Here is a 14,748-nt window from a genome sequence, read left to right on the forward strand (position 1 = left end):
TGCGAATGTGTCAGGTGTAAGCACGCACCATGATAATCCCCTTGGCCTGGCGGATTGGACAGGATAATTTTCATGCAGCTGAATGGAGTATAATCAGTTCGCTTTCCTTCTTTTCCATAGTTATGTCGGATGCTGTAAGCGTATCCTTTGTCAAACTGAACAGCAAACACATTAAAATAAGAAAAAGAGAGACAGTTACCCTTTAAATTGTACATGAGACCTGCAATTTCATTACTATGAAGGGTAAACTACTGGGACTTCAAGAAGTTGTACTTGATAAAGTCCTCCTGTTGGAACACATTCAGATTTGAAAATTAAAATCCATTTAGCAGCAAATATTCCTCTATGCTTAGAATGGAATCCTAAACAGAGTGACACACTTCTAAGTCCACAGAAGTCAATCCGTTCGTGGTATAATACTGCTTCAGACTGCAATGTTAGTTAGCTACCAAAGGGCTTTGAAATGCAGAGTAAAGGAATAATGGTTTTTGGAACAGAAAGTTGATATTGTTCTTTGTTTTCCTATACTACCTTTTTTACTGAGCATATTAAAATTAAAAACAGCCAGACATTTTTATGATGAACACTAAAAACACCAACTTTGCATGCAATTCTCAGCATTACATGTTTACTGGTAAACAGTTTAGATTGAAGATGGATGTTTCAGGGTTGGAGGAAGTTCTCTAAGCAAGCAAAACTCTCTAATGTTGTTACCATTCCACACTGGCATAGTAGGAGGGGGGTGCTAGTCAGGTCTCCTTCCCATGTGCTAGTCAAGAAAGGTGATGTTGGGACTGCAGAGAGGCCTTCTCTGGCAATCGCCATATTCACCTAAAGCAGTGGTTCTCAACCTGTGGGTCGCGACCCCTTTGGGGGTCGAATAACCCTTTCACAGGGGTCGCCTAAGACTCTCTGCATCAGTGTTCTTCATCTGTAAAATGGATCAATGTTAGTGTTGGGGGGTCACTACAACATGAGGAACTGTATTAAAGGGTCACAGCATTAGAAAGGTTGAGAACCACTGACCTAAAGTATGATTTTCCAGTTCTCATGCTCGCAGCCTGCCTGCCATGTCAGCATATTTCCACAGCTTCCCATCCACACAGAAGAAAGTGTTCCCAAAAAGATACAGTATGCTAGCAGAATACAATACCCATTTCAGCCACAAGACAATTGTTGATGTCACTCCCTTCCTGATTGTCTTAATCCACAAATTCTCCTTCTTGTAACTAACATCTTGTGACCACCTCATAGAACACCACTGTTTCTCAGCAACATCCACCCAGAACCTTCCCAAAGGCTGACCCACAAGTCCCTAGAGGTAGCCCTACCACTCCCAAAGGTGAAGTTTTACCATAAAAGCCTCCCCCCCCCCCCCAAATCCTTTGTTCGGGATCATTGACATCATTGACATCTCTCCGTCTTTGCTGTTGTTCCCACGCGTGCAACAACCCCCAGAACCAAATGCTGGACGTTTGGCTCTGACCCCTGGATCTTCACTTTACTAGCAGGCTGTATCACCCATGTGCCCCATATCCTATTTCTATTCCAAAATCACCATTCCGCATCCCAACAGTCGAACAGTAAAAGAAAATTGATTTGGTCACCTTTCCTCAAATCTCAAGCAACATCAACTCAGTTGTTCAGTCCAAGGAAGAAATAGGCTTTTGGGGAACCAAATGTGTCCATATGACAATCACCGAGTTAATGGACCTGTCTATCAAACTGACTGGAGAACTCAGAAGATTAATAATCCGTGGCATGAATCAGCTGATGGGAGACCTCCCTGCATTTCCCCAAAGTATGGGGGTTTAACATGTGGCAGAAAATAGTATATCCCAAAGGAAACCGCGTTGTTTAGTTCTGCATTGTTTAATGAAGAAAAGGGTAAGTTGATAATAGTAGGGTTTAAAAAAAAACAACAATGTTTATTTTATACCACTCACATACTTTTTCAATGCAAACTGAACCTGTCAGAAATAGAATTTTCTAAAAATCACAGAACTGGTTTGAAATCTTTAACAGACTGGCTCAGTCTAGCACTTCCAAGGATCACATCTATTTAATCTTCTGAAATGCAAAGTATACTTAACAATTTTGGAAGACAGTTGTCTCTCACAGTTTCGTCAAATATGATGAATTTCAAATACACAAGGCAGAAATTCAAATTGGTTCTGCTGGTGGGAAATGCTCTCCGATTTTAAACTGCAGTTTTTATAACCTGCATCAGAAATCACATTCCAATACTATGTGTTATTAAATGTTCAGATTGGAATGAATGTATGTTGTGAGCTTCATTATACAAGACGACAGAAATGATACGCTTGAATTTCCATTATAAACTTCTCTCTTCAAGATAAGCGGACAGTGAATATAATTAAATGCTTTTACACAAAATATTCATTACTAAAAATTACAGTGGAAAAGAGACAACATTTCAGTCATTCAGCAGCGTTTATACTTGGCCATTCAATGTCTAGCATAGTGGTGGACATGCCGTGGTTTGGGAGCCACATGCGGCTCTTTGTAACATAAAGCGCAGCAGCCAGGGAGGCTGATCAGTGGCTTTCTCCTCTCCTGATAGTCTCCCACTGTGCGCATCCTTGCCCCAGCCTGGCGTTGCTACCAGGCAGAGAAGTCAGACGGGGTCGCAAGAGTCTGGGCATGGGGATCAGACAGGAAAGTGCCCAAGGCCTCATCGCAAAACACAGTAGCAGGGCACTACAGGACACAGGCCAGGCGAGGGGAGCCTATTGTTTCTTGTCACTTAATTTTTACTTAGGTATCTGTAAATTTTTGTGAAGTAGGATGGTGTCATTAAATTGAACAAAGCAAACATGTGTAGATGAAAACACAATTTTTAAACCAGAGCGGAAGGCTTTGGGTTCACCGTTAAGAGAGATAAACCTGTAATTCGTTAGTAACTACAACGCCAGTTACTTGAAATGCCACTATGAAACAAATCACAAAACTTGCCATCTGATTATCCCCCTGAATCAGTTCTATTGTTATATTATTATGTTTAAGATGTTATGATCTGTTGTTTTTGATATTTGATGTTTGAGATTCATGATTATTGATGCTGTTGTTTGCTGTTTTGATATTTGTTTATTTGATATTTGTTGTTTGATATTTGCTGTTGACATCTGATTAGTTTTTGATGTTATTTACTTGTTGTTTGCCGCTCTGAACCCCACGGGGATGGTGGCATATAAATCAAATTGAGTGAGTGAGTGAGTGAGTGAGTGAGTGAGTGAGTGAGTGAGTGAGTGAGTGAGTGAGTGAGTGAGTGAGTGAGTGAGTGAGAGTTAGTTAGTTAGTTAGTTAGTTAGTTAGTTAGTTAGTTAGTTAGTTAGTTAGTTAGTTAGTTAGTTAGTTAGTTAGTTAGTTAGTTAGTTAGTTATGGAAAAACAATATTAAAATCATCACTAAATAGCCAGCAGACACTGTTGAAAACATTCAATATGAAAGCCAATACTGTTACAGCCAATTTCAGCTACAAAAAAAAAACAACACACAATTCCAAAATTCCGATAAGCCCTTGGAGGTGAGAGTTAAGTGATAAGGGAAAAGTTTTTTTCAGCTGCAGAGTGAATAAAATAATCTTTGTAGATTCTGGAGGTTGGAAGCAATTTACAAAGGTAGGATGCAAGCATTTATGCTGGTTTACAAGTTGTGAAAGTCACATCACTAATACCTCATTGATGACATCCCAGAAGATGATAAACCCATTAAAAACATTACATACAAGTACATACAATCCATGACCATTTTTGGATGGAGATTTAACAATGGAAGGTGGTCATTTTAGGGTTTAAATGAGCTTTTAGGGTTACTCCTGGGTCAACCTTACACCTTGGATTCATTGTTTCCATCTCCCTTGCTTAATTACTGACCACAAATCCATAAACATCACACTGTATAATATTCTTCTCCCCTTTTCACACGTTTTTTGTCAGAATTATGACCCAAGAACAGGGATTTATCTGTCACTCTGACGGCCTGTCAGTCTTGAAATGTTTAGGAGATTGCCTCCTCTTATCTGCTAATCAGTGTTACAAACCTAGTTTCATTTTAATACAATAAACACAAAGGGGTCTCCACTGCACATCAGTTAATTAAAGGGGAAGACATGATACACTCATATCACAGTTAGAAAACCTAGTTCACTGCAGGCAAAGTTAGGTATCTCAGTGCCCTTCCTGGATTACTTATATTCGAGAATTCTAAAACTATAATGTGTTTATGTTAAAGAAAGAACACTCTGTTTTGTATCCTCTAGGACAACTTCAATACAGAGAAACTTGTCAGCTTTCTGTAGCTAGGGTAAAGGTTATATCAGAGAATAAATGCTTCAATCAATAGTTTCCAGTACTATACTTCAAAAAGCTTTTCTACTTTATATTATAAAATAAACTGAATTCTACTTTCGGCTCCTAGTGAAGCTAGCTATATCATGAAATACTATTGGTGCTAAACAGTCATATTCTGATGGCAGATTTATTAAGAAGAATACAGCTGAAGTTGTTGCAGTGCTAAATCCAAACAACACAAAATCTTCAGCAACTAATAGCACAAACGGCAATTTCACTTCACACAACAGAAAGGTTTTATCTCCCAGATCAGTGCTGATTTTGCAAGCAAAATGCAAACTGACTTAAAGAGTAGCTGAATACAAGGTCTAATGTTCCTTACTGATATAATGAATCATCTACAGACTCTCAACCTGACTCTCCAAGGACAAGATTGTTTCTGATTCTGCTCAATTTTCAACTTTCAGAATAACAGAAGAATTTTTCAAAGAGACATGTTGTCAAGAAATTTCATTTTCTTTCCCAATCTCAAAAGTAGAGTCAATGCATTCCCTAATATTGAAATAAAATATCACAACGTGGAAGAATACAAAGATAAATTATAAGGGCGGCGTGATAATTTCTTACATAGCTTTAAGAACATAGAGAATCTGAAACACAGCTTAGCCTTTCTTGTAAACCAATTCATAGTTGATGTAATCAGTGACAGTTGTCCAATTCCCAGACACATTTGCTGTGGAAATTGAACTAATCAAATTACAGGAGGACCTGGGCCTGAAGATGATCCATAAATCCCAGTCTACAATTAAGTTCTGGAGGCAACTTCCAGAAATAAAATATCTGAAGTGAAGAAAACCAGCATCCAACTCATTGCAATTTTCAGCACAACATAGTGCTGTGAATCACTGTATTGTTATGAAATTTGTGAAGTCAAACAACGTGCAATCTTTACAAATCAACACCTGATGGAGATTATTCACACAACCTTGACAAATTAGCCTTATTTTAAATAACTCACAGCAAAGATGGAGACTCAGAATATTTCTATTAACAGTAATAGCCAGCAACTATCTCTAATTAGCATGTTTTTCTCCATATTTGGACCAGATATTTAGAGTCTTCATCAAAGAGTTATCAGTAGCAATATCTGTTTTTATACCTTTTGTTTTTATTTTTGGCAGTGTCATTTAATATCAATAAAAATTACATGTAGGAATAATTATTATAACACATGTGTATTTCTTAATGTTTACATTAAAAGTTTGTCATAAAATGTGAATACAATGTGTGTGTAATATTTGTTCATGTCTTGTGGCTCTCATAAATCTGAAGGATATTCTACGTGGCTCTTACATTGAGCACATTTGCCCAACCTTGTTCTAGCTTTTTGAGCACATGGTTTGGCATTTTTTAAAAAAAATTATTTAAAGCATTTCTATGTTGCCTTTCCACCCCAAGGTATCAAACATCAAAACATTAAAATAGTATTTAAAATTGGGTACATATAAAAATATTTAAACAATTCAACAACAAAATATAGACATACAAACAATACACAACTAGAGCAGTGGGCCAAGAGAGTTATTGGGGGTTTGCCAAACAAAATTTTAAAAAATCTTTGCCCCAGTGGAAGACAATGATAGAGGAAGACAGACAAATGTCCCTTAAGGGACAGTTCCGAAGGGAGAATACCATTACTGAGAAGGCCCTTTCTCAGCCTGCCACCTGTCTTGCCTCAAATGGCTGGGGCAACCAATGATGATGATGATAGAAGAAGAGGAAGAAAGAGGAAGAGGACGAAGAAGAGGGAGGAGGAGGAATTGGATTTATATCCCCCCCCCCTTATCTCCTATAGGAGACTCAAAAGGGGCTTACAAACTCCTTTCCCTTCCCCCCTCACAACAAACACCCTGTGAGGTAGGTGGGGTTGATGATTGAACTGGACAAGTACATGAATAATGCCTGTTCATGTGAATTCAGCATTACAGTATATGACTGAACTTCAAGAAATAGTAAAGAAGTCCGCCCTGTAAACCAGGGATTCCCAACACAGTGTCCATGGGAGACATGGTGCTTGCCAACGCCCACCATATTAGTGATGTCCACCACATGCTTTTGGAAAGAGGGTGGGACCAGGTGATTCTTTTGCTCAGCAAAGCTCCTGATTGGCCACTTTAATGTGATTGGCTGTATAGATTTTGACAGCATAAGGACTTTATTGTGTGATTGAAGACAAGCCATGACAGTGATTCTGTGGCTGGCTCCACCTCCTCAGAAGCCATCCTGCTGCACCTACCACACTAATTCTAAAGGTTGGGCTTTAAAAGGTTGGGAACCCCTGTTGTAAACATTCTGAATTTTAGTTATTCAAAACAGGTATCATAGTAAAGTATCCCAAACTAATATTTCCAAATCCCACGCAGGTGCTGATACTACAAGAGTGCCTCGAGGACTACAAGATGCTGCAGTACAACAATTAAACTGTTACTGATGAGCTTTGAAAATACAATATAAAATGTAATCTGCCACTGTTCCACTAGTTTACTTAACCGTGGTGTGCACCAGTGAGCCGATTAGTAATTTATGGCCTGAGAAGAGGAAAGTTTCAGAGGGAAACACATAGAGGCATGAGTTAGTTTAATATGCATCTACATTGGCTACAGGGCATAATTAAAACTACATCACTCCTTTAAATCTACATAATTATATCCCAAAGACATTCTCATTAGTATCTTTTACTTTGCAGCTAAACCAAAAGAGGCCTCAAGTCTACAAGGTCAGACTTCTTAAAAACATAATACTGTAACACTGAAAGTAAAACAGCTAATCTGAAATGGCAAGGATGGTTCAAGAATGTGATTTATTGTGAAAATCAAAAATTCCCAAACATGAACATCCATTACAAATGATCAAAGAGCCAAAAATGCCTTTTTAAAAGATCTATTATACACCAATTAATGTGGAATAAGTGGTTTTATTAATTCATGAATTAATTTATGGCAATAGGATTGTCGCACTTATTTGAAAGTGTTCTTCAAACCTATTTAGCTTTTAATCCTTTTAAAAGATGTGCATACCTAGTTCTAAAGCCACACAAAAATCCATCACAATAATAGTCTGAATGCAAGTGCAGTTCTGAGTACAAGTTTGTGATAGAAAGTGACATTTAAATAAATTAAACTACAGATTCTCTAGGGCCGTGGTGGCAAACCTTTGGCACTCCAGATGTTATGGACTACAATTCCCATCAGCCCTTGCCAGCATGACCAATTGGCCATGCTGGCAGGGGCTGATGGGAATTGTAGTCCATAACATCTGGAGTGCCAAAGGTTCGCCACCACTGCTCTAGGGTATTAACTTTGTGAAAGAGCACGGCGGGGCTCTGTCTTCCTGCCCAGATCCCCACGCTAATCACTATCAGGTAGGGAGGTACAGTAAGGAAAAAAACTACCCATGGCTTCCAAGTCAAAAAGACTATAAAAAAATCCACTGATCACTGTTGTATACACAGAATATTCAGTAAACAGAATATGTATTTAGTTGCTAACACAATGTCTCTAGTGTTTTGTTACATGCTTACATTTAAAAAAAGCCAGAAATCAAAACAAAATAGTAAGTCACACACTGTTTCTTAGTCAGGAAAAACCTTGGAATTGAAACATGCCTTCCAATCTCACTATGGCAGTGATGGCGAACCTTTTCGAGACCGAGTGCCCAAATTGCAACTCAAAACCCACTTATTTATCGCCAAGTGCCAACATGGCAATTTAACCTGAATACTAAGGTTTCTGTTTAGAAAAAACGGTTGGCTCCAAGGCGCACATTACTCGGGAGTAAGCTTGGTGAACCGTGCAACGCTTCGAATGGGTGAATCACAACCCTAGAGAGTTTACTCAGAAGCAAGCCCCATTGCCAGCAACCGAGCTTACTTCCAGGTAAAGGATAGTGCCCAGGCTAGCCTTGATATGTGTGTGCCGGGGGGGGGGGGTGATTTTCCACACACACACACACCCCATGATGAACTCTGTGCACGTGTGCCCACAGAAAGGGCTCTGAGTGCCTGCTAAAAGAAATGTTCAAACCTAAGGCCAGTCATCTGTTTGGGAATTATTCTTATGCAATAGTTCAATATTTTCCCAAATTATGTAGAACAGCAATTATCACAGCTCTATGAAAAAGGTTTCTTTGTGCTACTTTAACAATCCAAGTTCACGGCCTATTTTGACATTTTTCTTTTTTCCCCCTCCTCCTTGCCACTACTTCAGGACTTCATTTTAAATTTATCATTCAGTTCTAGTGTTAGAATAATGAATCGTTAAAATCATCAGTTTGAAGAGTTTTGCCAGGCTTTTTTTGGCTTGGCAAATTATCACTTCCTTTCACAGTTCTCAGTGATTAATTTGGCTTCGCTTGTGACACGGGGAGTTATTTAACGTTTACAGCAGGGTTAACAGTCTACAGAAAAACCTATTTGTGCTATTTATCTATCATTTTCAAAGATTCCTGTTTTTAAAAAAACAGTGAGCTAAAATCACAGTTATTGAATTATGAAAGGGTAAATTAAAGCAAGAGAAAACAGGTAACTTACAGGCAACCACAAGACTCCATTTTATTATCGTGGACAAAGAAAGAAAAAAGTGACTGTATGTTTAACAAAAAGCATACAATAGTATTTCCAGGTTTGTCAACACACTGAAATCAGATGGCTGCTGTTCTTCCAGGTTTATGTGCTTACTTAGAAAAAAAAATCTACATTCCAGATTGTTTGGAAGCACAATGTAGCAGAATTTTTTTTTCTGTGGATGAGCTTGCAATGGAAAGGATGAGGGAGGTCCAATGTGATTCATAAAAACCCTACAAAATCATAATGTTTTTCTTTGGCTCCCAGATCTCACTGGAATGAAATTAGCAACGTAACTTGTAACAAAAAAGGAGAATCGTAAGACTCTACTGTGAGAAGGGAACAGAAAAGCAGCTATTTTGGCCTTGTTATTTCAGCTTTAATCTACGGCAGATGGCCACACTATACATGGACAATATAAATGGAATAAACAAGTTCCCCGAACAGAACACTGAATTCTGTTCCTAATATTTAAGCTGCCTAACTTACCTTGTCTGCATCCACTTTTCCTTTGATGAACTCAGATCTCCAAAACTGCAGAGCCTGTTCTAGTGTCAAACCAATTCCCTTTAGAAACAAACCATATTGCATACGGCCTCCATGGCGGAGATGATGATTATCACGCAGACTTTTATGCAGCTGACGCATGCAGAGAGGAAATGATTTAACTGAAAGCTGTAACAAGAAAACTTGTATTAAAGATCTATCAACCACGGTAACTGCACCAACGAGAAAAGGGGAAATTAATAAACGTAACCCTAAAGAAAAAAAATAAAGTACCAAAAGGTCAAGAATAGACAAGGGCCAGTAAATAAAAAACTGCTGTAGAGCAAAAATACATATGCATCTATTACAAATTAAATTCATCATATCACAGTAGAAGGTCCTTGATAGCCTGCCTTATGTGCATAAAATCACAATGGCATAACACAATGAAATCCTTTAGTCACACTTTATGATCTATAATCAGATGCATTTTGGCCCACTGGCCTTTCTCAGTGATCAAATGTAACAATACAATGTATTTACTACTTGACTACAAACACAAATAAATCATTTAAATGACTGAGAGCAATTATTGGAAAATTGTATAAAATTGGCATGCAGGTCTTCAACATAGTCAGTGCACTCAAAAGGCATAATGCAGTGTGCCAATCATGTCAAATTCAGTTATGGCAGCATTCTAATACCTCAGTCAAAAAGGGCTTTTTAAAATCAGGAGCAATAAGTTTAGGTCCTAAACCTAAACTTATTGCTTTCTAATAATTTATCTCAGTCACTTAAAAGATTTACCTGTATTTGTAGTTGGGTAGCAAATACCTTATATTATCACTTTTGACCACTGAGGAAAGCCAGAGGGCCGAAAAACATCTGATTCTCGGTCATAAAGTGTGACATGGGATTTATTTGTGTTATGAAGTGTTTTTAAGCATACAAGGCCTTCTATTATGACATGATGATTTTAAACTGTAATAAATACTTATGCCATTTTGCTATACACCAGTTTTTTATTTAGCGGCCCTTGTCTATTCTTCACCTTTTGGTACTTAATTCAACTACGGTAACGTACAGGTTGATTGTGATCACTAATTAAAGCCATTAAGAATAGCTAACAGAGGGAAAAAAGGGTATGTAAAGCCTATAAGATCTACAAACTCAATTTACTTGAGAAGAGCAATGGATTATATTTAATAACACTATCAAATATATTTATCCTTGTAAAACATGAGTACTTTAATAAATGACACATTATCTTTATTAATACATGCCTCAGTATGGTTAGTCCTGGGCTTTAAAGAATCAATTTTCATGGGAGAAAGGTGCATTAAAAATAAAAAATGAGCTCTCTATTGATGGCACTAATGTTAATTATCAAGGAGCTCTTGAATCTGGCAATGTATTTAAGTTTATTCTCCCCTTAATTATTTGCTGGCATTTCTTAGATATAAACTGCCCGCCCTAATAAGTATTGCTAAAAGTATCACCTATGCAAAGATAATAATATTCATTATGTTCACAATAACAAAATAGTTACCTATTAATATTTACATCTATTAAGTCATAACATAAGCTAACATTGCTACCACTAGATGAGCAGCCCAATCCAGAGCCCTTGGATGGCGAGGAACAGCACTGCTGCGGTACCATCCTGCTGCCTCCCGAGGGCTTTTTGGAGGCAAAAAAACAAAAAAAGCACCTCCTCGCCACCAAAAAGCTCTCCATTGGGCTCAATGGGCTTACACCATCCAAAAGGGTGGTAGAGGTCCATGCCGGTGTCCTGGGAGGCAGTGCCAGGATGGCAGCTGACAGAATGGTCCCCCTCGGCCATGCCTCAAGAATGCCCCCCACTATGCCAGCAGAACGGGCAAATGCACAAGGGTGCTGAAACAGCCCTCTGCATCACATCAGAGTGTCCTGGGAGGCCATGACGGCATCCCTCCAGCAGACTTGTCCCTCTACCAAGATAAATTCCCTCGGGAGGGCATATCCACAGCAGTGGGGCTCCTGAACACCCTTCAGCCCCCCCCCCCCGCCCCTTTGGATTGGGTTGTTAATAAAATTACTACTATAAAGTTTAAGTACTTTAAAAAAAGCTTTACTATGCACCTACCCTTCACTATACATTCATATCAGCACATATTTAGTTGGTGATCACAACGAAAGTCTGTTCATTCTACATCCTCCTCTTACCTATCTCTCACTTTTTAAAAAGTTCTTCTATGCAATTTGAGTATTAAAGTTTTGATAGCACTTAATAAAATAATAACGTATTCGCTGTTGTTCTAGGCCAGGGGTAGGGAACCTGCGGCTCGAGAGCCGCATGCGGCTCTTCTTCCCTTGCACTGCGGCTCCATGAGCTGAGCCGCCGGCTTCATCCTTGCCCGCCCTGCAGGCAGCAGGGCGGGTGCATCCATGCGCTTCTCAGAATGAGTGGAGTAAAAGGTAAAAAAGCCCAATATATACAGTGTTATCTTTATTTTAATGTCAAAAATTATTTGCGGCTCCAAGTGTTTTCTTTTCCCGTGGAAAACGGGTCCAAATGGCTCTTTGAGTGTTAAAGGTTCCCTACCCCTGTTCTAGGCAATCCTGTTTCTTCACAAAGACACAGAAACTGAGTACAATACAGAGGTATTAATACTTACAGCATCTATTTGTTCTAATGAAATTTTCCCAGTAGTTTTTTGAATGTTGTAATCTGGACCAACATATGCATGGCTATAGAATGGTGAAAAAAGGAAGTTATTTATAGTACATGTTGTTTTCACAGATTAAGAAATGTAATCTTGCTGTTAATTATGGGAAAGCAAAGTTAATATCTGAAACAAAAATATTTCATATAAATAATACTCACATGATAACTCATCAATATAAATGAACAACCTAAAACCAGAAAAAAATCCAACACTATTTTTTAAAAAATCCCAGTAATACCTTGATATTTCCAAGGAGAAAGTATTTCTAAACTTTATGTGAGAAATCTCACGGCTGGGTTTTTATGGTATTATAGAGGGTGTCCAAAACCTTCTTTTGAATTTACTGTGCAATGATGAAATTCACCAAAATATCATACAGCATTCTGAGGAGACAACCCAAGAGAATATGCAATAAAATCAAGGTCCTGGTTTTAGATAGAGTCTAAGCAAAGGAAAATATTCTACATGAATTTTTTTTAAAAGCCCTATTTGCCTCAACTGTGACAAACATAGCTTTCTAAAAATAAGCCAAGAATTTTGTGTGTGTGTTTGTGTGTGCCATCAAATCACAGCTGATTTATCGTGACCCTTTACAGTTTTCACAGCAAGAGAAGTTCAGAAGTGGTTTGCAATTGCAATTGCCAGTCTCTGTGTGTGCTGAGACAGTTTTAAGAGAATTGTGACTGGTCCAACATCGCCCAGCAGGCTTCATGTGGAGGATGGGGAATCAAATCTGGTTCTCAAAGTTAGAATCCGCTGTTAACTACCATACCAATTGGCTCCCACAAGAATATTCAGTCATGGGGCCTTTCCCCACTTACCTAAACTTGTTGAGCTTGTGCTAACTTGAAAATCATAATATCTTGAATGGGTTCTTTTTGAAGCAATTTTATAATTGCTCGACAAGGCACAAGGGTATTGTCATCTACTGACTTGAATAAACTCTCCTCCTAAGGATGATAATTTAGAAGAGGGATCTATGTAGCCAGGGTTCTGCTTGATTATCCAGATGTAGGAAGGAGAGATTTCAAAGTTTCTACTAGCTTCTACTCAAAAATACATTATTAAAAGTTCATTTGTTTCATGTTTTACCTAGGTAGAGCAATACTGCGGGAAAATATGGATTATTTATGTTACCTGAGGTGACTGAGTAGAGGTTGGAGTCTCTCATCAGCTTGTACCACGGGCAAAGATCGTGCTGTTAGCTAAAGGGGGGGAAATAGAACTTGCTAAGAGCTAATGAAATCTTTTCCAGTATATTGATCACTTGGTTCACAATTGAATAAGGTTGAATCTGAAGAGTCTCCCACTGGTCTTTTTTAGAGAGAAGGAGCTTCCTCCATCAAAGGAAGACTTTTACAATCCAATGCAATGTTACTATTGAGTCAAACAATACATCTGCTTATTCATCAGCTAGTTTTGATGAAAACACAGGACTTACCTTCTTGTTTCCAGATGTCTCCTTCACACACTCATTGTGCTCACCACAGTACACACCTGCATATATGTATATTTGAATTTTACCTTTATCCTCCTATTTATTTGTGGTAGGCTCAAGCAGCCTCCTAACTGTGCTGGGCAGGTTTTCCCACTTTTTCTATGACTGTGATTATAGCATGTGAGGTGTTTTATGCTCATCTGCTCAGTCTTAGGAACTCCAGAAGGGTAAAAGGAGCCTGTTTTTCCCTTAGGGCAAATCCCCCCTCTCAAGGCACCAAAGAACTAAGGCAAGTTCAACAAACAAAAGTAAAATTTATTGAACAAACTAGATGGGATCAGGGGATATTTCAGATGGATGGGAATCAGGCAAGAGATAACTATATACAAATATAAGTTTTGGCACATGCATAAGCTTTAAAAAGCTTTTTCAGTTGATATGAGAGGCTATTTTATTTTACTTTAAGATGGTTCAGTTAGATGTTACTGGCAAATGGATTCACAATGACTTTGGGTTCTAACAGGCTGGTATCCTTTAACACAGTACACATATAGCCTTGACACTGTTAGTTACCAACTTGACATAAATCTCCCTCCAGAGGTAACTTTAGCAGAACACTAATATTGTTAGATGGGGAATATACCTGCGTGTATTCCAGTTCGAACAGGTTTAGGAATTCTTCTATACCCAGAAAATATATTCTCTTCCCTTTTATTTTATGGTTACCTGTGGAAAGTCTAACCACTGTTCCAACTTCACTTTTGATGACTAAATAAAACTCCCAGTTCTCCTGTCTATTTTCTGCTTTCAGCAAATACTGAACTCAGTATATTTCAAGTCATATGACTGTCTGAAAGGATTCCCAGAGCACTTTTCTCAGATGACCATGCTGGTACAATGTAGCAGCTGAGACAAAGCTACAAATCAGATGACCTGATTCAAACCTGAATCAGGTTTTATCATGAAATTAATAAGTGGCCTTAAGGAAGCTATTTGCTAGCTTCATATTTCAGTCTCAGCCTTCCATATGTTATGTTGGAATAATACAAAGGTTGATGCCACACTTATGACAAAAACAGTTATGGCAAAAAACAGTTATGGCAAAAAAATTTACACAAAATACTTTGAGCACTCAAATTCCATATAAAAAAATTACCAGCTAATTCATCGGCAGGCAACTTT

General features: G+C 38.3%; 1 protein-coding gene across 1 annotated transcript in view; it reads right to left on the reverse strand.

Moving 5' to 3' along the window:
* Positions 1 to 14,748, reverse strand: part of PRIM2 (DNA primase subunit 2) — an 87,681-nt gene that overhangs the window by 24,563 nt on the left and 48,370 nt on the right. The window contains 4 exon segments of the mRNA XM_048505878.1: positions 29 to 155; positions 9,424 to 9,609; positions 12,078 to 12,150; positions 13,266 to 13,333. Coding sequence (XP_048361835.1) covers positions 29 to 155; positions 9,424 to 9,609; positions 12,078 to 12,150; positions 13,266 to 13,333 — 454 coding nt within the window.

Source organism: Sphaerodactylus townsendi, linkage group LG01, assembly GCF_021028975.2.
Source record: "Sphaerodactylus townsendi isolate TG3544 linkage group LG01, MPM_Stown_v2.3, whole genome shotgun sequence".
Taxonomy (NCBI): Eukaryota; Metazoa; Chordata; class Lepidosauria; order Squamata; family Sphaerodactylidae; genus Sphaerodactylus; species Sphaerodactylus townsendi.